General features: G+C 38.6%; 4 protein-coding genes across 5 annotated transcripts; 2 read left to right on the top strand and 2 right to left on the bottom strand.

The window, feature by feature from the left end:
• Positions 1–1,815: 1,815 nt before the first annotated feature.
• On the top strand, positions 1,816–4,283 carry ier3ip1 (immediate early response 3 interacting protein 1). Its single transcript, XM_083902679.1, has 3 exons — positions 1,816–1,941; positions 2,645–2,746; positions 3,486–4,283. Exons 1-3 carry the CDS (start codon positions 1,851–1,853, stop codon positions 3,539–3,541), a joined length of 249 nt encoding a protein of 82 aa, XP_083758805.1. The 5' UTR covers positions 1,816–1,850; the 3' UTR covers positions 3,542–4,283.
• Positions 4,284–5,663: 1,380 nt separating this feature from the next.
• On the top strand, positions 5,664–11,009 carry hdhd2 (haloacid dehalogenase-like hydrolase domain containing 2). 2 transcript variants are annotated; one of them, XM_083902682.1, is made up of 10 exons: positions 5,664–5,690; positions 6,817–6,943; positions 7,035–7,137; positions 7,873–7,978; positions 8,311–8,395; positions 8,580–8,745; positions 8,918–8,968; positions 10,317–10,380; positions 10,514–10,624; positions 10,960–11,009. In XM_083902682.1, the coding sequence occupies exons 2-9, from the start codon at positions 6,843–6,845 to the stop codon at positions 10,615–10,617; spliced, it is 780 nt and encodes a 259-aa protein (XP_083758808.1). In that variant the 5' UTR covers positions 5,664–5,690; positions 6,817–6,842; the 3' UTR covers positions 10,618–10,624; positions 10,960–11,009. The 2 variants fall into 2 exon arrangements, with proteins under 2 accessions (XP_083758808.1, XP_083758807.1); XM_083902681.1 differs by lacking the exon at positions 10,960–11,009 and having other exon boundaries at positions 10,514–10,729.
• katnal2 (katanin p60 subunit A-like 2) lies at positions 10,912–17,069 on the bottom strand (the record flags this gene model as incomplete). The annotated part of the gene is made up of 15 exons (XM_083902357.1): positions 16,994–17,069; positions 16,499–16,569; positions 15,908–16,074; positions 15,707–15,740; positions 15,453–15,543; positions 15,256–15,354; positions 14,929–15,012; positions 14,121–14,219; positions 13,238–13,301; positions 12,538–12,656; positions 12,361–12,452; positions 12,072–12,182; positions 11,351–11,513; positions 11,157–11,259; positions 10,912–11,051 (listed from the first exon to the last, which is right to left on the bottom strand). The coding sequence occupies exons 1-15, from the start codon at positions 17,045–17,047 to the stop codon at positions 10,912–10,914; spliced, it is 1,491 nt and encodes a 496-aa protein (XP_083758483.1). The 5' UTR covers positions 17,048–17,069.
• A 1,457-nt stretch (positions 17,070–18,526) lies between these two features.
• On the bottom strand, positions 18,527–24,760 carry sigmar1 (sigma non-opioid intracellular receptor 1). The gene is made up of 5 exons (XM_083902751.1): positions 24,497–24,760; positions 24,347–24,398; positions 23,228–23,376; positions 22,955–23,047; positions 18,527–19,531 (listed from the first exon to the last, which is right to left on the bottom strand). The coding sequence occupies exons 1-5, from the start codon at positions 24,639–24,641 to the stop codon at positions 19,302–19,304; spliced, it is 669 nt and encodes a 222-aa protein (XP_083758877.1). The 5' UTR covers positions 24,642–24,760; the 3' UTR covers positions 18,527–19,301.
• Positions 24,761–24,941: the final 181 nt, after the last annotated feature.

Raw genomic sequence — 24,941 nt, 5'->3', positions numbered from 1 at the left:
ATTTTTTCGTCTTTAGTCGGAGTCAAGGAAACGTTATCTACGAGGGAGAAGCTGCTTGGATTTCTGTGAATGTTCCAAGAACCATTTAAAAAAAGAAAAAAACTGCTTGCACAAAAACTTGCAAATACTGTACATACGTACTGTAAATATAAATATATACCAGTGGGGACCAGTCACTCTTTCCAAATCCCCTGACGATTTGAAACTGGTCTAAGAATTTGTACATTATTGATTATTTATTCCCTCGCTCTGTAAAAGGTCAAGGACTTGAACCCTGGTAAACGACCCTGGTCAGAACTCATTTGGACCTTTGCGATGTTTTAAGTTTCCGGACCGACTGAACTGCACAGTCAAAAAAACTCAAAGCTTTACCCAAACAGGACCAAAGTGACCGTGACCTTTTCACTCGGGCTTTGGATGTTCAGAAAAAGACCCTGTAAACATTTTTCCAAACTCTTAAAAAAGATCATAGATTCAACTCTGACTATGACCTTTGCTGTTGTACAGTTCATACACCAGATCACCACGAGGACGAGGACGTCACATGAGAATTTTTCCACTGTTGTTCACTGCTGTCGAAAGGAACAAAACACACCAACCTTTTATCTATTATGGTCAGTATTAAGTCCCAAAGGGATTCTGCTCATTGTGTCTTATTTGTGTTTACCGACCAAAAACAAACAAAAAAAGACTTTGCTGAGAACAAAAAAAATCATTATTACACTGATCAATAAACACTGAGGATAAGTCAGTGGAGACTTGATACACACAGACTTTTAGTTGTCCCCTAACTGGAAGATGCCACATGAAGAACAAAAACGGGAGCGATCGGAGCACAAAGGACGATTCAAAACCCATAGTTGTGTTTTATTTTTGAATTTACAGTGTTAGAGTCAATGCTGCTGTTTTACTTTTAAAATAAAACATCATATCACATGTATTTAGTTATTTATTTAACTCATCAACTTAAAATGTGACAAATTAAATTTGCACCACCCACCCACTCAGCTGCTGGATTTGCCTCTAAACTGTAAGGCAGGACATTACAGTCCAACTCCAACAAAGAAGTATTTATTTGCTCTTTAAAAGAACGTGTTGTTGTCTTATCATGTCTGTCTACGTGTTTGTTTGTTTATTTATTCAAGTATCAGACCCTGTTTATGAGAATATTATTTATGGCATTGTTAAAGGACATGATGATGATGATGAGAGAGAGAGAATAAAAATGAAAATTCAAGTTCTTTATAAAAATGAAATGACTGAATGGATATAATGTGTCATCTAATGAGGAAAAAACAACAACAAGTGTTACCATTATGAACTGTTAATGAAGATGTATTTAAATATGTTCTTGTAATTTTCTCTTTTATTTATGTATGTGTAAATTAAAAGTCTATACAATAACCAGGTGGTTGTTTGTATGATGTATGGTGGTTCTTTGGTTAAAACTTCAATGGAGCTGCACGTTTGGAAGTTGCATTTTTTTATTATTAATTAAGTAAAATACAAAAAAAACATAAATACATGGTAGAAGATAATGCAATTTAGTGTAAAGAAACGTGACAGTGGACAAAACGTGAAAACAACGCTCAATTATCAATATTTATACGTATATTTTCAAATATTTTTTTTTTTTTTATTATTATTTTTTTTTTAAAGAAAAAGTGGTAAATATTACCTAAAACTATGATCTATAATCCCCAAAAAAAGCGTATATGTTTGTGTCTACAGAACTACTTCAAAGTAAACGACGGTGTACTACGACTTCCGCTGCTGCTTTACGGCAGCTGCAGTTTCTCTGGGAGTGGTAGTAGAAGAAGACGAGGAGGAGGAGAGTTGTTTTTGCCAGCATGGCGTTTACTCTCTACACTCTCATCCAGACCGCTATTTTATGCACTAATGCCATCGCTGTGCTGCACGAGGAGAGGTTTCTCAGCAAGAGTAAGTATTTCCGCCGCGTTTTCCACAAAAGACGATGTCGCGTGTTTTTTCGTGACACAATTAAGGATTTAACGCGCTAATAGCAGCTAGCAATGAGTGGAATTATAGTACATCATCATCACTAGCGGCTTCTGTGTACGAGACTCAGCTTCTGTTGTGGTTTTAAGAGGAACAAATGTCATTATAAGTTTTTTTTTTTCAAGCCTTGAAGTTACTTAAAGAGATAAGTATCAGAGCGTTAGCTATGGTAAGCCTTTAAAAAAAAAAAACATTCAATCGCGAAGTTTGACTATTTCATACAGATCTTGCATTACTATTGCAGGTATCTGTGACGTAATTTTTGACTTGTCGTTATTTTATTGAGACTAGTTTCCAAAACTACAGTTTCATTCTACAATTCCTTTTTTTACTAGTGAGAAAGACGTCACTTTTGCCATTCATGTGTATGTGTGTATGTTTGTTTGTCCTCCATAGATATCTAGATATCTCAAATTCCATTTACTTAAGATATCTGGAACTTGAATTATGGCTAATAACAAGTATCCACAACTGAAATGTAGTAACTGTAGTTTTGACTAGTAGGAATGATGTTGCACAATATCCTGTGGACTGATTCAATGTTAACTCATTTAACCATTTACTCCCTGCTGTTTTCTCCTCTGTGTTAACTCTTGTTATTCTCTGTTTGTCTTGCCTCCTTCAGTCGGCTGGGGCGTTGAGCAGGGAGTTGGAGGTTTTGGGGACGATCCGGGAGTCAAAGCCCAGATCCTCAACCTCATCCGCTCAGTCCGGACTGTCATGAGAGGTTTGTGGAAAGAAAACGACACGTGATTACTCATCTGAGATTATGGGATATGTTTGATTTCACTACAATGCACATGATTTCAAACTCATATGTAGCTGTTCATGAACTTTGCCTGGGAAAATAAAAGGGATTTAAAGGGACACTGTGTAGTATTTATGGGTTTATATTACCCAAAATCCACTTTTGTATACATATTATGTGCTCCTGCATTGTCAAGACGCCATGTTTCTACGGGAGCCTGTATAGACAAACCCGAGAGAACAAAACGAGTGCCAAGACGAGGCTGAGAGCGGATCTTTTTACATGTTTAGAATGGAGGACCACACATATTTTACAGCAGATACAGGAACACCAGTACCTGACCGTACGCCGGCACCACGGAGAAAGACGATGAGGACGACATTTGACCGGCTTAGGATACCGTAGCGCTCAGGGAAGGGAGGGGGTGGGCAGAGGAGCAGTTTGTTGTTGTAAATTTCAGCCTCTCCTCTAGATGTCACTATAAACTACTTACTTCACCTTTACAGACTCAAAGCCACTGGAAAATTCAGTCAATCAAGGTTTCCCAAGTTTCGAAGTCTGACTCACAGAGTTATACTTTATATATGCAGAACATTTTATTTGAGGTATAAGGGAAATTAAATGGATTCCATCAGGCATAACAACAAACCTAATAACTGATAGTATGTTGAATTTGTTTTATTTATTAATGTCTTTCTCTCTCTTTTTGTCTTCACAGTGCCTTTAATTATAGTGAATTCCGGCTGCATCGTCCTATTGCTGCTGTTTGGTTAATTCTATGCCTGAGGACCAGACAGAAGACATGAGACGCATGCCAAGGAACAACTACCAGAGACCGACACATGGAAACACACAGGGTGCTTACCTTTGCCAGTTTATGGCCATGTGGAAAAAGGTTTTTTAAAACAAGAGATGGACACCAAACAACAATATTCAGAACTGAAACATTTAAGACATTTTAGTGGCTAGTACACGGTCATAAAAAATGGCTTGTCTTGGCTGTGACAACAAAAGGTCAAAACATCAAAATAATACACAGTGTTTGTCTTCAACCTTTCTATCGTCAGACACATTGAAGGGAATCGGTTTCATTGATTTCATGATGATTTGTGTCATGTTTTATTTTAGTCTTGCAAGTGAGAGCCTTGTTACTTTTTTTTTTTTATAAATACTACAAAATGGTGTCATCAGCAGAAAAGCTGGACATTATTTCCTGTTTTTTACTTCCGAAAAGAGTTTAGCCTCATCCAATAGACAGGTTGTTTTTAGTCTTCTGTACCTAAATGTTTAGAAATGTTATAATGTATGTATTTCTGCCACATTATCAGCAAAGACAGAGGTAGATGGTCAGGATTTGTCAAAAACACTTTTAATCTGAAGTTTCTTTTTCTCCTAAGCTGCTTCACTCTCATTGAAGAGTAGAACAATTACGTTTTATTTTTTCTCCTTTTAACGTTTGTTCAAACTTAATGTAAAACTAGGCAATATGGCCAAACACAACTCAAAACCCTGTATGTTTACACTCATGTTTACCCCTTCTCAAAGCCAAAACTGTCTTTTAAATAAAAACATTTGAAAAAAAGTTGTTTTTATTGTCTTAATCTAGGTTTAAGATTAAAAAAACTCATGAATAACAACTTCTATTGTTTCTGAACTTAAATAATATTAGATTTTTAATTAGGAGCAGATCTAGAAATAATTGCAATAACAATGTGCTTCAGTTCTGAACTGTGTCAGTTTCTCTTGATATTCTCTTTTTTTTTTCCTCCTCACCACTCTGTACAACGACAAACACCATGTCTGTCCGTTTAGCTCTGCACATCCTCATTAATAATCCACATATGTTGTGAATTATCACTTTCCCTGCCCTGCTTTAATCTCCACAAATATTTTCTATGAACATTTGATTTGATTTGTGATGCATCGGATCAGCTGGAATTAGCAGCATATGTTGATCAGAGAGATTTGCACGGGAAAGCCACTTTGATCTGTGATTAGTCCCGAGTTGAGCTGTGGATTCTCCGGGAAATCTGTCGATCACAGGCCAACGGACGAGAGTGATGAGTGTCTGCTCCTCACAGGTCAGGATGTGGGTTTTTGTCAGGAACAATCTGACATTTTGATTCATTCCTTTGGATAAATGTAAGTATCCTGCACAACACCAACCACACATAACACAGCAGTAAATAGAGGTCAACAAAATATAAGAAGGAGATCTTAAACAGCCTAAAACTAAAACACAGTGACATAATGGTTTGAAGGGCTGACGCTTTTTATCCTTTAATCCATCCTTAAGAAAAAAATGTTTTTTGTGTGTTTTTTTCTTTCTTTTTTTTTCTTTATATCTGAGCTACATAATATGGGCACACATTCATAAGGAGTAGCATCAGTGTTAATCACTATGCGGTTTTGAAACATGAAAAGAGGATTTGTTTAGTGTTCTTTTTTTGGCGTCACGCAGAGAGAAGGTTTAATGTTTTAATAATAATACCCCCCTCCATATTAAATCTATCTGACCAGAGTGAGACATGCACTAATGTGATGCATCTGCTGGTGGTTAGTTTGTTAGTGGGATTGGACACATATGTTTCTATGCATTCATTTATTTATTTGAATGTTTGATTAAGTTGTTACGAATAATAAACATCTGATTATAACACAGAAACTGTAATGAAATTGTAATAACAGAGAATAAAATAAGATTTGTATCAAAAATATTAAAATAAAAGTGACATTAAAAGTGTTATTTGCCCCCAAATAATGTAAGAAAACAACACTTTTAGCACAATCCTGCAGTAAGGAGGGTGGCACAGTTGTACGTTTTGACCTGCAGGTGGCAGCACCACCCACAAATACACCAGACATATACATATAGATTTAGCCGATGAAGAAGAAATCAAGCAAGGGGCGGCTGTTGCTAAAGGTTAGCCTCATGTTTAAATCTCAATTATTTTGAAATGAATGTGTTGTCATGTCGTTTTCATAGAACGAAACCAGCAGTGTGTTTGTAATAACAGCGAATTCGCGTCGGTAAGGTTTCATTTTTATCGCCAACGAGTGAAAATGAATAGCTGCCGGCGTAACAGCTGAAGAGGAAGCTTTTTAATACAGTTTGTCGTTTTTAGCTAGCTACAGATTTTACTCGTAACAGCGGTTGAAAAATGTTTAAACGTAAGCTAACATTCATGCAAAGTTCGAAAACGTTGCATTTCTCGTAGAAACGGGAGCAACAAAAGTCATAACACACCTGAAAATAAACTATTAATTAAAATAATGTCAGGTGCAAACACGCCACTGCTGATTGTTACGCAATGAAGCTGTTTTTAGTAAGTTCACAGAAATCAAACGGTAATTTTAAACAATAAATGAGAACTTGCCACAACCAAGACAAAATCAATTGAATATTAAAATGAAAACAACACTAAGCACTGAATGTGTTCTTTTCTATATATAATGAACTGTATATTGTTATATATATATATATGTATATAATGTTATACGACTGTAATACGCAACAAAGCTGGAAAGCCACACACTTTCTCCAGTATTGGCAAAATGTGTGTGTGTCTGTCGGGGGAATAAGAGCATTAATTGTGCCCTCACATTGATAACTACATGACAGAAATCCAAGCATGTCTAAATAAAGGGAGATCACAATCTAAATCATTTTCTAATAAGATACAAAAATCTGTGTTCTAGGCAGCGTACCATAAATACTTGAGACAAACCAGTCAATAATCCTGTCAGTTTGTCCCAATGTAGGTTTGAATAAAGCAGTAATCTGATCAGTTCTGCCATCACTGATGTGAATTATGATTATGAATGTGTAATCTCTAAAATAATGGATTATTTAAAAAAAGAAAGAAAAAAACATAAGCGTTTTAAAACTGATCAAAGCTCCATTTAAAGTGAACCTTTGTGATGCTCTATTTAGAGGTTTAGAAAATCATAATCAGAGACTGAAGTACAGGCAGCTCTAATCCAACCGTGTGTCGAGAGTCAATCTGAGGCCAATGCTAACATGCTCATGTGCTACTGTTGTTTCACAGGCTGGGGTCATCTACACTGCCGCAGGATGGCAGGAAGACGAGCTCTGAAGGCCGTTCTCATTGACCTGAGTGGAACTCTGCACATCGAGGACACGGCAGTTCCTGGAGCACAGGACGCACTGAACAGGTGAGAAACATGTGTCCCCAAACCAGGGACAGGAACCTACAAAGTCTTGATAACTTCAGGTGTATAATTTGTCTTGTCTTATGCTCTTCAGGCTACGACAGGCGCCTGTTGCTGTGAAGTTTGTCACAAACACGACCAAAGAGAGTAAGAGGCACTTATTGGAACGACTGCGACAGCTCAACTTTGATGTTCAGGTAAAACACCTGAGAAAGTCTTCTGAATCCAGTGGAACTTAAAGGGACACTGCGTAGTATTTATGGGTTTATATGACCCAAAATCCACTTTTTTATACATATTATGTGCTCCTGCATTGTCTAGACGCTGTGTAATAGTTTTTGTTTCATTTTCATAGTGTTTCAAAAAGTCATGTAAAATAACATGGTCACGGGCCGCTGTTGCATTGCCACTGTTAGCAGCGAGACGCCATGTTTCTACTGGAGCCTGTATACACAAACCCGAGAGAACAAATCAAGCGTCGCTTTACTTGTAGTGGAAGTCCCGCCTCCACTGACGGAGCAGGAAGTCTGAGGTATAAACAGAGTGGAAAAGTACTGGTCAGCTGGAGAGAGCGCCGAGACGAGGCTGAGAGCTGATGTTTTTACGCGTTTAGAATAGAGGACCACACGTATTTTACAGCGATATACAAAAGACACATTTATACATCTGAATAAATACTAGAACCTCATCTGCTGACACGGAGGAAGACGACGAGGACGACATTTGACCGGCTGAGGATACTGTAGCGCTCAGGGAAGGGAGGGGGTGAGCAGAGGAGCAGTTCGTTGTTGTAAATTTCAGCCTCTCCTCTAGATGTCACTATAAACTACTTACTTCACCTTTAATGTAAAAATGTGTTTACACCCTGGTGGAGGTCTGTTAACTTGTTTATTTGTCTTTGTGTGTTCTGTCAAATTAACTTTTCTTTGCAGGAAAAGGAGATCTTCACATCTCTGAGTGCAGCGAGGAGTCTGTTAGAACAGAAACAACACAGACCTCTGCTGCTGGTGGATGATGGCGCACTGGAGGACTTCACAGGTACTGGGTTCAAAGTGAAGTATATGTGTTTGAGAAAGAGAAACAGTGCATCAGTTAATGGTTAAATTGTCTTAATTTTTCTCAAATGTTCTCCTTTTGAAAGTCAGTTATTACCAAATAAATGAAATCACAGCCTAAACTAGTTTGTTTTGACAAGACAAAACAATGTTTTGTTTAACTGCAGGTTGTTTTACTTTCATAAATACTTACATTTTACTGTAAATTACTTTTACATTCATGCTATTCATGTTTCTTTAGCTATGACTTGATGATTGAAGTCAAGTTAAAGTGATTAACTGATAATTAGATCATCAGTCACTCTCTATCTACAGGTATTGACACGTCAGAACCTAACGCCGTTGTCTTTGGCCTCGCTCCTGATCACTTCAACTACCAAACTCTCAACAAGGCTTTCAGGTGAATCACATTTTTAGTCTCCCGTTAAGATGTGAAAATGTCACTTATAACAATTTGTAATCATTTTTAAGCAGGTTAAGTCTAAGATCATTCAGTCTTGTTGTGTGAATGTCATCCATGTCTTTGTTTACTTCTAAATATCAGTCACCACAGTCTGTGTTCAACATCTGTATATGTCTAACAGAATGATTTTAGACGGCGCTCCTCTCATTGCCATTCATAAGGCTCGTTACTACAAACGTAAAGACGGTTTGGCCCTCGGTCCTGGGCCCTTTGTGACGGGACTGGAGTATGCTGCAGACTGTAAAGCTACTGTGGTGGGAAAACCGGAGAAGACCTTTTTCACACAGGTCAGAAATTCTAAATGATACTTTTATCACCTTCTCCCTTCCTGAAAAAAGAGATTTATTTATACAAATGATGTGTAATATTTGCTAAACCAACTATAAAGTTGTTCTGTATATTAATGAACTATTAACTACTAAATTAAAAACTTCTTCTCTGGTTGTTTCCTTCAAACAGGCTTTGTCAGATTTAGGCTGTAGTCCAGATGAAGCTGTCATGATAGGAGATGTAAGTCTTTTTTCTTTCTTTTTTCAATTATGATTTATTAACAGTGAGTTAAGGTACAGTGTGTAAAATGTAGCAGCATGTGTTAGTGAAGTTACAGCTGAATAGCTACCAAGTGTGTTGGCGAGCCGGTGTAGCATCAAAACCTAAAAGATGACAGTCCAAAATCTGGGGCAATGAAAAACAATCCATCTTGCGACTGCAGAGGTTGGCATGGAGGAGGGGGGCGAGGGATAGACTGATCCCAGGCCACACAACACAAACGGCTTCCAAATAAATTGTATTTCATTCCTAAAATTACCATAGACCCATAAACCTACATGTAATTAATGGGGTTATGTGAAAAATTAAAACAAAACAAAAAATCTGTGCATCCATCTACGTGACTCACGTGACTGATTGACAGGCAAATGGACGGTGTTGGCAAAAGGTAATAAAGTTAATGATGTAGATGCTGTTGTAAACGGGGTGAAAAACCCAGGTGGAAAAATCTGCTACAGTCTGAGCACTGAATTCAGATTATGTTAATTATCTATGTACAAAACTGGTGTGTTATCATAACTGGAACTGTTCAGTTGGTATTAGGATGATGCAAAACAAAACTTGCATGTAAAATGCGAACTAGTTTACTGCAGGAATCTTTTTTTATTTTATTTATTTTATTTTAGCTTTCTTCTGGGAATTTTAAGCATTGTTATTAGATCCTGTGATGAAAAATTTACTTTGGTGTTTATATACTGTATTTAATTTATTTATCTTGTATTTTTTCTCTGTCCTTGTTACCTAGTTGTATTTAAGATTATATATAATAAAATAATACAAAAAATATTAATATATTGTTGTGTTGGTGGCGGGGTTTGGGGGTACATTTTTTTTGGGGGGGGGCAAGGGATGGTTCGCCCAGGGAGTAAATCTAGCCAGGACCGCCCCTGTGTGTATTATTATTTTATCACACTTGACATTTGAAGTAGGGCTGCAATGATTGTTTGATTAATCGATTTGTAAATAAATCAACTATTTTTGCTGATCCATTGGTTGGAAAGTTTTCTGATTTCTCAGCTGAAAGAAATCATTAAAACTTGAATTATTTGTATTTGTGGAAAAACAAGAAGTTTGAGAACATCACAATTTCCAGGTTTGGTAAACACAGATTCACATTTTTCAACATTTTCTGACATTTTACGGACCAATTACTCGATTTTGAATCAAAACAATTATGAAAATAATAGTTTGTTCTACAGCTCTACATGAAGCCGTGAGACTCCTAATGGACAAACCAGTGGTTTAAACAGCATATACTGTTGATCTGACTATAGGTGTAGTAGCAGTGTTACATTTTGTTTTCCTACAGGATGCAAGAGATGATGTCGGTGGAGCTCAGGATGCAGGGATGCTGGGTATTCTTGTCAGAACTGGTAAGAGTTTAATTTCTTCAGCTTATTTTCTTCCTTTCACTCTTTTCATTTTGTCTCTCTGTCTCAAATGAAACAAATCATCTCACTGTCATGTGACTAACGTCATTCCGTTTTTCTCTCATAATTTTTCCAGGTAAATACAGAGAAGGCGATGAAAGTAAAATCAACCCTCCTCCTCACCTGACCTGTGATAGCTTCCCAGCTGCTGTTGAACACATCCTGCAAAAGTTGCTATGAGCTACAAGTAACAGCAGAGCATTCCATTTTCTTTTAAACATGCACTTATTTGCACAGGAAAAAAGACCACACTCTAACCACACACAGGAGCTTTAAAAGGATCCTCATCATCCTAAACACCTCATCTTCTCCTTCATCAGTGGTTCATAGAACACGTGTGACAGTCTTGATGTTTTTTGTCCATGTTTGTCTGTTCATGAGCAATAAAACTCAAAAAGTAAACACTGGATTTTTAGGACATTTCCTGGGAGCCTTGGCAAAGGTTTGCCCTCTCTTGAGTGTTTCATTCCTGTGTCAGACAGACTCGTACTCGCTCTCCCACGCTATGTATTTGTTCATCAGGTTCCGGGCTGAAGGTTTGGTGTGTGCGATGACGTCGAAGAAGTCTGCCGTGGTCACAGTGTCCAGCTTGACGGCGGGCAGGGCAGTGGTCTCTGTGGACAGACAGTGACAGCGAGGTAATGTTTTGGATTTTTTTTAGGTTCGCTGATCGTTTAGCTGTGAGCTGTTGGCGTTTGCGTATGTTGTTGTCTTCTCACCGTGCTGATGTGACTCCAGGAGATCGAAGATCTTGCGCACTGGTCTCATGGCAGCTTCTTTACACACGAGTTGGATGTCAGAGCCAGAGTAACCGTCCGTATTCTGAAACAAAGAAAAAAAACACTGTATCATGATTTTCTCTTTTCAAGGTAAACTAGTTCAAGAAAACAAGCATCATTTCTAAAGATCTTACCTTTGCCAGGGTTTCATAGTCCAGCTCTGTCTGTAGCTCCACTCCTTGTGTGGAGTTCAGTGGAGGCAGCCAGTGAGAGATCATGGCCTGTCGAGCTCCTGTGGTGGGAAGACCCACGAGAATCCTCTTCTCTAACCTCCGCAGCATGGCGTGGTCCAGTTCCCTGGAGGAGGAGCACAAACCTGACAAACCATTTTCCCTAAAATGCAATTATTCCACTTTATTTTTAACAAACTACCGTCAATTATTAAAAAAAAAATCTAAGTTCCTGTTCTAGGATGCAAGAAGTGTCATTATTATCACCAACTTGCTTCTTCACGCAATTTATTTTTAATGTTGATTCTCAGTGGCTTCAAATTGGATGTTTAAGATGATAATGACATCTATTACTGTTTCACTGAAAAGAAAGGGACATAAATCAGTAGGAAGTTTAAAAACAAGTTATTTCTTCACTAATGTGTTGACAACACAGATATATTAAAGAGCAGAACAATTAAGGCAAAAAAAATCTATGCGGTTTATCCGAGTATGATTTTATTAAGTCAAACATGAGCTCTGTTTATTGTGTTATAGATTTAGGACAAGATGGAGCCTTATCATCAAAATAATGCCCACTATACTCTAATTCAAGGATGAGTTTAAAGATATTTTATTGGAAAAGTCTTTAGTTGATTTTATTTACAAAATTATAATAGTGTCATGTGTCGATGCCAGTATTTACCACGGCCGGTTGGAGGCAGCCAGGACAAACACCACGTCCTCTGATTTCACCAGTCCGTCCATCTGTATCAGTAGCTCAGTCTTCATCCTGTAACTGCTCTCGTGTTCTTTTCTGAAAGAAACAAGAATCAGTCCACTCTTGCATCGACTGCACATGAATAATTCAAAGCTCTTTACAGCGACATGAGCGCAGAGTTAACGATGGGGTCAGAAACACTTTTTAGTAGTGTTGAAGACGCCCAAACCTTCAGCCACAGCTACATTTAGCGCACTTTGTGGTCAAAGCTCACCCCATGCCGGCTCCTCTCTGTCCTATCACTGACTCCAGCTCGTCTAGGAAGATGGTGGATGGGGCGTGGTATCTGGCCAGCAGAAACAATACCTGCACAGAAACATACACACAAAGTATGTTTCATGACATTGCATTATTATTATTTTTTTTTTATTAATATGTATGTCTCACGTACCCTGACCAGTTTCTCAGAATCTCCCCTCCACTTGCTGACGATGCTTGAGGCTGAGATGTTGAAAAAAGTCGTCTTGCACTCTGTAGCCACAGCCTTGGCCAGCAGGGTCTTACCTGTACCTGTGTGTGTGTATATGAACCACATGCTCACAATTCTACATTTTAACCACTAATTAAAGGTACATTATGAAAGAAATGTAGTGTATTAAGACATGGTGCTTCATCAGAGATACAGAAAACATATTCAATTGATATACTGGCTTCACAAACAATGGTTCCTCTCAAAAAGGTCTCAAATATTGAGTTTAAAAAAAATAGCTGATTCTGCTACTTTAACTGTTAATTGCATGTCTGTCTTGTTTCACATTAAGTGAATTGTACAAAGTACTGTTCATTTTTTTTCAGTTATTTCTGTTTATATTTATCAATTAATACATTTATTTTGCATCATAAATATGCTTGTATTGTGAACTATTTATTGTTCCATATCAAAACTAACGTTTGGATCCATGTTTTTTGAGTCAATTCGGAGGTTATACCTCTTCCAGATCTGACTTCCATTGTAAATGGAACGCACCACATTTGAAGCTCCTTAGTTATGATTGCAGTATCTGTTTAAAATGCTGCTGCAGACAACAACAATAACATGTTTTCTCTCTATCAGAGACCCTGACAAAGCCATACCGCACTGGAGGTCTCACCTGGGGGCCCGTAGAGCAGCAGGCCCTTCCATGGAGAGCGGATGCCTGTGAACAGCTGAGGATACTGTCAAGACAGTGGAGGAAAAAAGTGTCAGAAAGAGAAGGCAAAAACGTGCAAATAAGACATATAAAAAGGGAAATAAAAGCTAAACTAATGTCAGAATGAAAGGAATTTATTGAACTCATTGTCACCTTTTTGGCAGCAGTAACATACATTTCTGTGTTCTTGCTGAGCTGTGTGCAAAACAGCCTGATTTACCTAATGTAGAGCTCGCTGAGTCAGTGCTGCAAATACCACATGCCACAAATCAGAGTGAATTTTTTTTTTAGGAGGGCCCCGACTCAAAAAGGCCAAACTGACCTTATATCGCAGGGAATGAATAATAATGGAGACAGGAGGTGAAGGGGACGGTGTTATTCAATAAAGGGCTGCAGCAGAATAGGAGATAGACGCATCAGTCCTCATCTCTGTGTGTAAATGTCAACAGGATGCAGACGTCCTGATTTGCTGTCGTCTGAGGGATAACGATGACGATAATAGATGTGTATGTATGTGTTTTACCCGCGTGTTGCTCATGTGTTTCCCTTTTAATTGCACGTGAATCATCTGTATATTATGCAGAAGTGCTTTAAACGCCCGGTTAGTGAACTATAATATGAATTTTTCATGGCATTTCACGTGCGCTTCCACCTCCTCAACCGTCTATCCATCTGTGTATATGTGCGTTGCCACATTATCCCAGATATAGATTTAATGTCAGCCTAACAAACTGGCCTGACCCCGTCGCCCTCCTTCTCTTTAAGCCCTTTAAAGGAGATGTATTCAGAATCGAAGATGGGTGACCGGTGCTGAAATACCAACGTGCTCGGGCAGCGGCCACACCTTAATGGGATAGACGACGGCCTCTTTGACTAATCGCTTGGCATCCTCCAGGCCGATGATGTCTTTCCAGCGCACATTGGGGCTGTGCGAATATATGTCCTTTAGGGGTAAGGACACACACACACAGAGTGAGGGATGTATGTGGGAGACATCAGACACACACACTCTCTCCTTGTGCATTTAGGCTTAAATAGGTGTCCTTTAGAATGAAACATCAGATAAGGGAAATAGATAGAGCCTAGATGGGCCTTCATTAATACAACAGATCAATTCATTCACAACAAAGCTTTTACTGCTCTCTAGTGGCCATATTAGGTATCACAGATATCATTTAAAGGATGTTTTCTGAAATATTGGCATCTATGAGAAAATCTACTCAACAGCATTGCTAATGATCAAAATATTTTTTTAGGTTTCTGTAATGGGTAACACATCAGTGTGTAGAAGCTTTTTCATCTGAAATAATATTTTTAATGCTAAAATACAAGTATTATTGTTATACATGAGTTTTATAATTTACTGTTTTACAAACAAGAAACAGAATTAATTATTCCTTGATTCAAGATGTACAATTATAGTTATTTACTTGCATTCCTGAACAGAAAAAAATAATTTTGCCAGCTCAAATTTCGTTATAAAATGGTGAATTCAGTTTATTTGCCAAATAAATAACAATACAATAACTTGATTTATGACAGGTGGTCTGACAAATGTGTATGTGTTTGTGTTTGATCATGCATGTGTTTTCTGTCCTTCTTTTGTGTACAATGGAGACTTTAAATGTGTGTGTGTGCATGGTGTGTCGTACCCTGCTGATGATTGCAGCCAGTTCCGCCATCTCGCCGTCCATGTCGGATAAGCCACTGAGGGGCTTCAGCAGACGTTCCTGAAGCTAAAATAAATACAAGTATGTTAATGCATTTAGAAAAATAGTCATATTTAAGAAAGTTTGCTATTTTTGTCATTTTTAAGTGAATATACTGTCGACATAACAACAAAGTGAACACAGTTTCAGTTTGTCGTTCAGAATAAATGTGTAGTTTTCATCCATGAGTGATTTGAAGCCCAAAAGAAAAGAAAAAATATTATTTAAGTCTTAAAATATATGTATGTATTTTAAAAAAAGAAATAATACCGTGTTGTGTATGGTGACCTCCCCTGTTGGTCCAGTTTTGATGGCGGTAACGTTGAGACCAAAGTCTGACATTTCTGGAGGAGCAGATGAGAAGTTTTCCTGCAAAATGAAAAGCAGTTCAATTAAATTAATGTAATGTAATGAACTTAAATATGTTAGCTTTATGATGTGTTTAAAGCTGTATAAGTTGTAAATACACTGATGGCTGTCTTTTTGGTTCCACTTCCAGACTGCGAGCTTTGGGGTGCATTGATTTTGGGAAGACGCCTCAAGGCTGAACAGGGACTCCTGAGGGACAAAGAGATCAGTAGATGAAACCAGGTGAGTGAATATTGGAAATTATTGCACTTCGTCACAACTTGTATTGTTGTGTGTGTGTTGAAAATGTAATTGTAGACACTGTGAGACTGTGTATGACTTTAATATGTTGGACATGAAATCACAATCTTACCGCTTCACTCCACCACTTTTGGATCTGTTTTCACCTTGACCATTAAAAAAAAGTAAAATTAAAAACATTTAATAACAGTATTTTTTTAACCTAATTTAACTGACATTAATTATAACAATGTAACATCCGGAAGCTAATAGTGGATCCTAATAAACTAAACTAAACTGTATGTTGCTCAGAGTCTGAGTGGTGGTCACATACCTAGTTCCAGTGTTTTTCTGATGAGCTTGGGATATTTCTGGAATTTGACATACTGATAGCTCTCAAACTCCATCAGCACCATCTCCAGGTCGATGTTGTCGCAAACGTCAAACTTCCTGAGACTCCCACTCGTCTCCTGGTCCAAGGCTGCTGCTGTGTCCATGTAGCTGCTCCACACACACACACACACACACACACACACACACACACACACACACACACACACACACACACACACACACACACAGACATGCACCCAATTTCAAAGATCAAACAGTTACACAACTAAATATTTCTACTCTGTCTTATGATGCCAGTCAACGTGATTTTACGTTTTTGTTACATCTGCAAACTGGGCGTATCCATCCATAAATGTTATTTAACCTGTCACTGAAGTATTTACTGTGAAACACCACAACATTTCTACCTCACTCATCAAAAAGTAGACACACACACGTTATTTTTATTTGAGCTTTTATTTTACCAGGATAGAAGGCAGAGAAAACTCTGTAGCTCACCGTAATGAAATTATACAACAGAGTTATTGAAGAGAATATATTTAAAATCAACAAAGCCAACATACATACTGACCCTTGTCCCAGCAGGTGGTGGTGGATGAGGATGAGGAGGCTTTTCTTCCTCATCTCGGTCTTCACGTCATCCTGTTGACAGTGGAGAACACGATCAGGAAGCTTTTACTATACTTCACTTCAAAACCTGTTTTTTCTTACTTCTACTAAAATATAATCAAAGTAACAACACTTTAACTTGAGCAAGTTTGAATACTTTTTTACTTCTATTTCAATAAAATGTAATTAAAGTAATAGGAGTTTAACTTAAATATAGTTTAAGTTTTTAGCCACTAGAGGGCGACACATTTCCGCAAATATCTTGGTATCTAGGCAACCAGCTAGACGCCGATGACTTTCCGTATCCTCAGCCCGGTTAGCTTAAATGCTAACTGCGTTGCAGTGATTTAGCGGTCGTTTGCTACACAGTATGATATCTAAAACACAGCGACGTCATGGCTTAGGTGACATTGTATGATCTGTGTGCAACACATCTTTGTAAATATAACACACTCACCGCCTCCCGGACTTGATTAGCGATTTTCATGGACTGATATGACAACTCCATCATGATGCGAGAAGGTTCGAGAGGCAGCGAGTCCTCCACTTCTTCTTCTCCTCAGTCTCCTTATTCTTCTTCTTTTGACTTTTTGTTTTACGGTGGTTTGCTTGCACAGTGTTGCATTGTTGCCTCGTTGCCTCCTTCTTCTCTTTAAAGTCATGCCATGACTTCAAAGTCAAACAGGTCTCCGTGGTTCGGGTCCGGGTCCTCTAGTTGCCATGGTTACACTTAGTAAACAGATATGCCGTTTTTCTTCTTCTTCTAATGAGGTGTATACTGCCACTTACTGGGCTGGAGGATAACAGGGATAGTTGAGGATCCTGAGTCAGTGTTTTCCTGTTTCTTCTGTTTTTGTTTCATTTGCTTATTTGTTTGTTTGTTTTTAGTCATTATAGCCCAAAGTTTTTCAGCTGATTTCAACTGAATTGTTCAGTTTATGATACTAAATCTTAACACCAGAGAGCAGTAACTACCTTTGCTGGGAGTTTTCTTATGTTATGTGACTTTTTAGACATGAATCATGTTTGTTTTTCTGTTCTGTGTTATATTTTCTAGTTACATCCTTTATTGTTTGTGTGTCTCTCTTTGTGTGTGTTCAATTATACAGTCCCAACATGTGGCGGGAGGCCATTTTCACCCTGGAAGAAGTGAGTAGATTAGTCAATGAGGCCATCGTCTGTCCCATTAAGGTGCGTCCGCCGCACGGGAAAGGTTGGTATTTCAGCACCGGTCACACGCCTTCGATTCTGAATACATCTCCTTTAAAGGGCTTAAAGAGAAGGGGAGCAGTGAGGTCAGGCCACTTTGTTAGACTGACATTAAATCTATACCTGGGATAATGTGGCAACACAACACATACACAGATGGATAGACGGGCAGGGACATCACCATGTGTGTAAGTGTGTGTGTGTACTGCACAAGCAGTGGTTTGTATATGCATGATTATAAAATACAAACATTTCTCTTATCACCCAGACCTTTACATAATACACATTGTTTGCATCCATGTTGACATTTACTGTCCCTTTCATTGAATAACCTCCTCACTGACTCACACCTCATCCATACTTTACACAAAGCCTCCACAGGATGCAGGATTCAATTCTGTGAGTTTACTGACCTTTGGTTTACCTTATAAAAATTACCCACATGCGTTGTCGTTTGTTTAGCAGAGCAAGAGTAATAATGAACGTCATGCTGGGATTTGTTTGCTGGAAAGTAAGAATGTGGTTGTCGTTGCATGCAGAGTAGTATTTGTGTCTGTGAAAATAAAGCAGGTGCCATTTATTTGGGAGTAACAAGTAGCAAAGATAGTTCGAGGAAATTACACAATTTATTTAGGAAATGTAGTGGAGTAAATGTAAAAATAGCTTGAAATACATCAAGTGAAGAACAGATATGTGAATGTTGTACTGAAGTACAGTGGTCAGTGTCGGCCAGCTCTTTTATACTGATCCTGAATAAAACGACAACAGAATTGTATAATTTTCCATCAGAAATATTTATTTCTTCCTGCAGTTTCCATCATTACCTTACAGTAAATTGCACATCTGCTCGTCAGCTTTAATTAAGGAACACTGAGGTTTTTACGTCCGGCACTTTTTGTTTTTGTCCACAGTCCATCTGAGAACACACTGAGCTGTCGCTGTGGTCATCAAATTGGATTTTTGGGGTAAGAGAAAATGAACCGCTGTATCAGGTGGAGATTCAGCAGCGAATTCCCATTTATGATCAGTTATGCAGTATATTTGGTACATATACTACATATAGTACAAACAGGTTAGTGATGATCAGGAAATGGTCTTCGGGAAGCTTGATACAAACATTGAGAGAGAGAATTGACAAGTACATAAAAGGGAAACAGATATTTACTAAGAAAATAGTGGCTTGTCTACTGTGCATTTGGGCAAGTGGTTGCAAGGTTTCTTTTAAGTCTCAGTTCTTATATCAATATGGATCATTTTGGGAGGTTCTGAAGACCTCACAGAATATTTAGGCAGTTTGTGCTATCAGAGGAATGCTGACTCCTCTGGTGAGTAAGTACATTAATGTGATGTAAAGGCGTAAATGAGGGGGAAGCACTTTGATGATGATGATGGTGGTATCAATGGTGTTATAGCCAATTTGGATTGTCTAGAAATGGTGGTAATTTTTTAAAAAACTAAACTTGTAAGTATCCAGCACATATGTGTGCATCGTCCTGGATAGAATAGCATCCCAAAGTAAACCTTCCATGTTACTGTCCATGTGCAAAAAAGGTGCCTCAGAAAACTCCAGCTTCTGTAAGTAGTGTACCAGCCTCCAGCAGCATTCCCTTCACGTAGACTCGTACAGTGTAAAACATTGTGACAAAGTCCTGGGTGCTGAACAGAGTGTCAGCCAGAGCAAATCCTAGCGTGGACGGGATGAAACCTCTGCCATATTCAACCATCCACGTCCCTGCGGTCCACTGCACTGACGTGGCCTCGCCTGGGCTGTGAACAATAGTGTCACCTGTGGGACACAAGATTTAACATTATCGTATCGTATTTAACAAATAGTTTTTAATTAATGATTACATTATACAGCACCACCTAGATTTTATGTTCCTAACTGAAACTTGGTTAGGCCAAGAAAATAGTGCAGCAGTCCTTATTGAATCAACGCCTCCTAACTTCAGTTTCATTAGTGAAGCTAGGGTGGATAAGAATTTGTTTAATGAAACTTTCCAATGCAAGAAAATGCTGTATGGAGATTTCAACTCCTTTGAATATGTTGCTGTTCAGTCGAGAAACTCATGTCGTGTAATATTTCTAACCATTTACAGGCCTCCAAAATATAATGCAATGTTTTTTGATTTTTCCAAACTACTGTCTATTATCTGCATTGTGTTTGACCGTGTGGTTCTAGTGGGTGATTTTAACATTCATGTTGATAATGTGAATGATGGATGTGCAAAAGAACTCTTAAATATTCTTGATTGGACTCTCACAGCATGTAACATATCCAACACATAACAAGGGCCATACATTGGATCTAATTATTTCCAAGGGTCTAAACATTTCTGATGTTGTGGTGACTGATATTGCTCTTTCTGATCATTACAGTGTTCATTGTAAAATGACCATCCCTGCTAGTGTTAGCAAAGGAGAAGCGGAGGTGATAAGAAAGCGGTCTGTTAACAATAACACCTGTACATTATTCACTCAGGCTTTTATATCATCACCAGCTCTGCCCTCAGCCTCTGTTGATGACCTTGTGAATAGTTTCAGCTCCAATGTTGTAACTGTTATGGATGCCATTGCTCCGATTAAGACCAAAGCTATCTCTGGTAGAAAAAAGTCACCATGGAGGAACGCCACTCAGGTGAAAGCTCAAAAAAGAGAGTGTAGGCAGGCTGAACGCAGATGGCGGAAAACCAAACTCCAGGTTCATTATGACATCTATAAAGATAGCCTTCACATCTATAACCAATAATTGAAAAGGGCAAGGCAGTCTTTTTTCTCTGAGATTATCAGAAATAACACCAATGCCCGCACTTTATTCACTGTAGTCGACAGACTGACAAACCCTACAGTATCTGTCCCTCCAGAACTGCTGTCCAACAAGTCATGCAATGACTTTGCAGCTTTTTTTACAGATAAAATTCAGGGGATAAGACAAACAGCATGTGGCTCTTTCGCAGGCAACTTGGTTATGTCACTGGTTCCTCCTCAGCCTTCTAGAAACCTAGAAACATTTCAGCTCGTAGACCACACATCTCTGACAGAAACGGTTCAGAATCTAAAATCCACGACCTGCTGTCTTGATGTGCTGCCTACAAGCTTGCTGAAAGATGTCTTTAATTGTGTTGCCCCAGGTTCTATCAGGACAATTTCCCAAGGCCCTGAAAACTGCAGTGATCAAACCTCTTTTGAAAAAGCCTAATCTGGATGCCTCTTTAATAAGTAACTACAGACCCATATCAAACCTTGCATTTTTGTCCAAGATCATTGAGCGAGTTGTTTATCAAAAATTCACTCTTTCATGACCCAAAACAATCTCTTTAATGCTTTCCAGTCAGGTTTTCGACCACACCACAGCACTGAAACTGCACTTATTAAGGTCTTAAATGACATACGTCTTAATAATGATGCATCAAAAACTTCAGTGTTGGTGTTACTGGATCTCAGTGCTGCATTCGACACTGTTGATCACAACATGCTGCTCCAAAGACTGGAGAAGTGGGTCGGAATTTCTGGTACGTCGCTAAATTGGCTCAAATCTTACTTAGAAGATCGTGACTTCTTTGTCTCACTGGGAAATTGTGAATCTGAGCGAACAAAGATGACATGTGGGGTCCCTCAAGGCTCCATTCTTGGGCCACTCTTGTTCAACATCTACATGCTCCCACTGGCCCAGATCATGGAATATCATAACATCTCATACCATTCATATGCTGATGACACACAACTCTATATTACAGTGTCACCACATGATTACGGTCCATTACAGTTGCTGAGTGAGTGTATCCAACAAGTCAATCAGTGGATGGGCCAGAATTTTCTCCAGCTCAATGCAGAAAAGACAGAAGTTATTGTTTTTGGTCCCAAAAATGCGAGGCTTGAGGTCAGTGACCAACTTGACTCAATGACACTAAAAACCACTGACAAAGCCAGAAATCTTGGTTTAGTTATGGACTCAGACCTGAACTTTAACAGCCACATAAAGACCATCACTAAATCAGCCTATTATCATCTCAAAAACATTGCACGAATCAAAGGATTTCTGTCTCAACAAGACATGGAAAAACTTGTTCATGCATTTATTCTTAGTATGTTAGATTATTGTAATGGTGTCTTCACAGGTCTTAGTAAAAAATCAACCAAGCAGCTGCAGCTTATCCAGAATGCTGCTGCCAGAGTCCTGACCAACAGTAAGAAAATGGACCATATCACACCTGTCCTTAAATCATTGCACTGGCTGAGTCAAAGGATCGAGTTTAAAATCCTGCTACTAGTCTACAAGTCGCTGAATGGTCTTGGGCCTAAATACATGTCAGAGCTGCTCATTGATTATGAAGCGTCCAGACCCCTCAGGTCATCAGGGACAGGTTTACTCAGCGTCCCCAGGGTCAGAACCAAGCAGGGTGAAGCTGCATTTAGCTTCTATGGTCCTCACCTGTGGAACAAGCTCCCTGAACACCTGAGGCGTGCACAAACTGTCAGCTTGTTTAAATCAGGGTTAAAAACATTATTGTTTACTGCAGCTTTCTAATATTACCAATTTTAACCACTTTAACTTTCCTTTTTAATGATTTTAATTATTTTAAAATAATGATTTTAAATTGCATTTTTTTGTGCATGATTTTAAGTTGTTAAATGTTTTAAATTGTTGATCTTAAATTGTTTAATGTTTTAAATTGTTTTAATTTCATAATTGATTTTTGAATTTATTGTGCTTAAATTTCAAATGATTTTATATTACACTCATTTCTGCTTGATTTTAAATTGTTTGATGTTTTAAATGTTTTTAATTTCTTTACTTGATTTTTTAATTGATTGTGTTTTAATTTCAAATGTATTTCCTGCCTGTAAAGCACTATGAATTGCCTTGTGTAAGAATGGTGCTATACAAATAAACTTGCCTTGCCTTGCCATTAAGGGAAAAGAAAGGAATACACTCCATGTTTGTGGGACTGGATATCACGCTCCAATATTGTTGTATTAACTGCAATTAAGGCTACTTTTGTGGTATCGTCTGAATGTTGGGCTAGGTACTGAACTTTTGTGATTTTAAAGGAGTTTGTATATGTTATTGCATCAAACATGTTTATTCAGTACCCCGCATTTCTTGTTTCTGTCATTAAGATGCATTTATCTTGATATTTATTAATTAATAGACCAATATTCAGATACAATATATGATATTTAAGAATAAAATGTGCTAGCATATTACCAGGATAGTATATTTCACTCTTTGTCGTGCCCTCCTTCCACTGTCTGAAGGTGCCGGAGATGATGGTGTCAGAAATCTCAGCCCAGTAACGACCTGCGAGAAACAAGGAGCGCACAGTGAATAAAATGTTTTGTTTTATGGACATTGTGTGAAAATATGTCCAAGTTAAGTATGCAAACATTCTTGTTTTACAAAATTTAAACAAGTTTTTGTCCATTTTTGCCATAAAAATTATTTATAAAACCCCCAGACTTTAACCCCCTCCCTCCTCACCCGAGTGTCCTCCTGTGTCCACTGCAGTACCAAATAGCAGCACGTACTCTGTGAGCGAAGCGTGGAGCAGACACATGGAGCCCATCCAGCCTCCAGCATTCACAAACACCCACTGCAGGTCCTCGTCAGGCAGGATATGGCCTGGATACCTGTGTCATTTACACTCAATTATCCCATCTTTTAAAAAAAAAAAACACACAACATCATCTTCAAACAGTCATATCATCTACTAAAAAAAAATTTACTGCCTCAGGGAGAATGAGGAATAATTATCTCCACTCCCTGACTACAGATTTTATTGGCTTGTTTGTAATTTCCATTTCCAAATAAGGGATTAAAGTTGCAGCACCAGTTTGAAAACTTTTGTTGTTGTACTTAACTTTGAATAATAACAAAGTTCACCCTGGATCTGTTAGATTAACAGAGAAACGCCACCTCTTTTGATTTTAATCCTCCTCTCCTAATCCCTGTGATAGAATAGAAATGATTAAGAAACAATTTCTAACAGACGTGTTGACTGATTTAATTTCACTATTTAAGTCAAGCTTGGGTGTTACCATGAGTTACCATCAAAATATTCACTTTAAGAATGAGAACCTAAAGGTGACATTACTCTTCTTGATTTACCTGGAACATTAAATGGCCATCTTTATAATTTGCCATTTTGATTTCGACTCAAAACAAGGCCCTGCTGCAAATCTGCCAGTGGTTTCAAATGTCTGAACATGACAGAACATGATTAAAGACACGGGCTGAAAGACGGGTTCAGTAACTATAACGGAAAAACAAAACAAAACTACGGAACTATGTTCTACCGGTGTGTGAGTGGGTTTTCTCTCAAAGTCCAAAAACATGCAGATTTGATTACACTAAATTGACCATTGGTGTGAGAGTGGATGTATTTGGTCCAGGGTGTACCCCACCTTTTGCCCAATGTCAGCTGGGACCCTCGTGGAGGATGAAGTGGTAGAAGATTAATGAAGAGTTATCTTTTGACCTCTGTACAGCCTTTATTTTGCATATCTTTTCTGAAGCTGAAGTTGAAGTACACAAATCAGTTGATGCGTGATAAGGCGCTTAAGATAAAGGTTATGAGTGAAAGGAGATATAAATAGTCACCTCCTCCTGAGCTCCACCACCACTTTGGAGAAGGCCTGCTCATGGCCCTGTCCTGTGGAGCACATGTTTACAGTCACTGAAGAGGTCAGGGAGGGGAATAGATCTTAAACATGTGAGTGACGTTTATACACATACAACAACCAGCCTCACCTGCGTACTGTTTGGCCAACTTCGCGACGTCGTCTTTGTTGAAAACGTACTGCTTGGTGGACATCCATTGCTGCAGTAGCAGCGTGGCCACGGCGGCGACTGAGGCGAACACGAACAGTTTAAAAATGCATTTTAACACCGACATGACTGAGACGGCGCGTACAGACAGTGTAACAGACGCAGCAGGTTTCACTACATACACAAGAGGACAAGATTCAAACACACTATCAGCTCAGGAGGCGTGGATTCCGCCTGACAGGCTCTTCCTGCTCGGCTCTGGGCGGGGCGTCTCCGCTGCACCAATCAGCAGCCGAGTTCTGTGCGAGAGCAGAGTAACTCTCGGGTTGCCAGCATACTGTAAAACCCCGTTTGGTGCTTTTTTGAAATAGCTTTTAATTATACATTAAAATACGTCACTTCGGATATTTTTTTAGTATAATGGGGT

This window comes from Microchirus variegatus (assembly GCF_963457635.1).
Source record: "Microchirus variegatus genome assembly, chromosome: 16".
Taxonomy (NCBI): domain Eukaryota; kingdom Metazoa; phylum Chordata; class Actinopteri; order Pleuronectiformes; family Soleidae; genus Microchirus; species Microchirus variegatus.
The sequence above is the reverse complement of the archived record's forward strand: the minus strand, read 5'-3'. Positions and strand labels throughout refer to the sequence as shown.

What these genes read in the sequence shown, in the direction of transcription:
- ier3ip1 (XM_083902679.1), top strand. Translation starts at nt 1,851, where the DNA reads ATGGCGTTTACTCTCTACACTCTCATCCAGACCGCTATTTTATGCACT. An exon ending in GGAGAGGTTTCTCAGCAAGA is followed by an intron (nt 1,942 to 2,644) that starts GTAAGTATTTCC and finishes TGCCTCCTTCAG; the next exon opens with TCGGCTGGGGCGTTGAGCAG. An exon ending in AGTCCGGACTGTCATGAGAG is followed by an intron (nt 2,747 to 3,485) that starts GTTTGTGGAAAG and finishes TTGTCTTCACAG; the next exon opens with TGCCTTTAATTATAGTGAAT.
- hdhd2 (XM_083902682.1), top strand. Translation starts at nt 6,843, where the DNA reads ATGGCAGGAAGACGAGCTCTGAAGGCCGTTCTCATTGACCTGAGTGGA. An exon ending in AGCTCAACTTTGATGTTCAG is followed by an intron (nt 7,138 to 7,872) that starts GTAAAACACCTG and finishes TTTTCTTTGCAG; the next exon opens with GAAAAGGAGATCTTCACATC. An exon ending in AGAAGACCTTTTTCACACAG is followed by an intron (nt 8,746 to 8,917) that starts GTCAGAAATTCT and finishes TCCTTCAAACAG; the next exon opens with GCTTTGTCAGATTTAGGCTG.
- sigmar1 (XM_083902751.1), bottom strand. Translation starts at nt 24,641, where the DNA reads ATGTCGGTGTTAAAATGCATTTTTAAACTGTTCGTGTTCGCCTCAGTC. An exon ending in GTGGTGGAGCTCAGGAGGAG is followed by an intron (nt 23,377 to 24,346) that starts GTGACTATTTAT and finishes TAAATGACACAG; the next exon opens with GTATCCAGGCCATATCCTGC. An exon ending in GAGTGAAATATACTATCCTG is followed by an intron (nt 19,532 to 22,954) that starts GTAATATGCTAG and finishes TGTGTCCCACAG; the next exon opens with GTGACACTATTGTTCACAGC.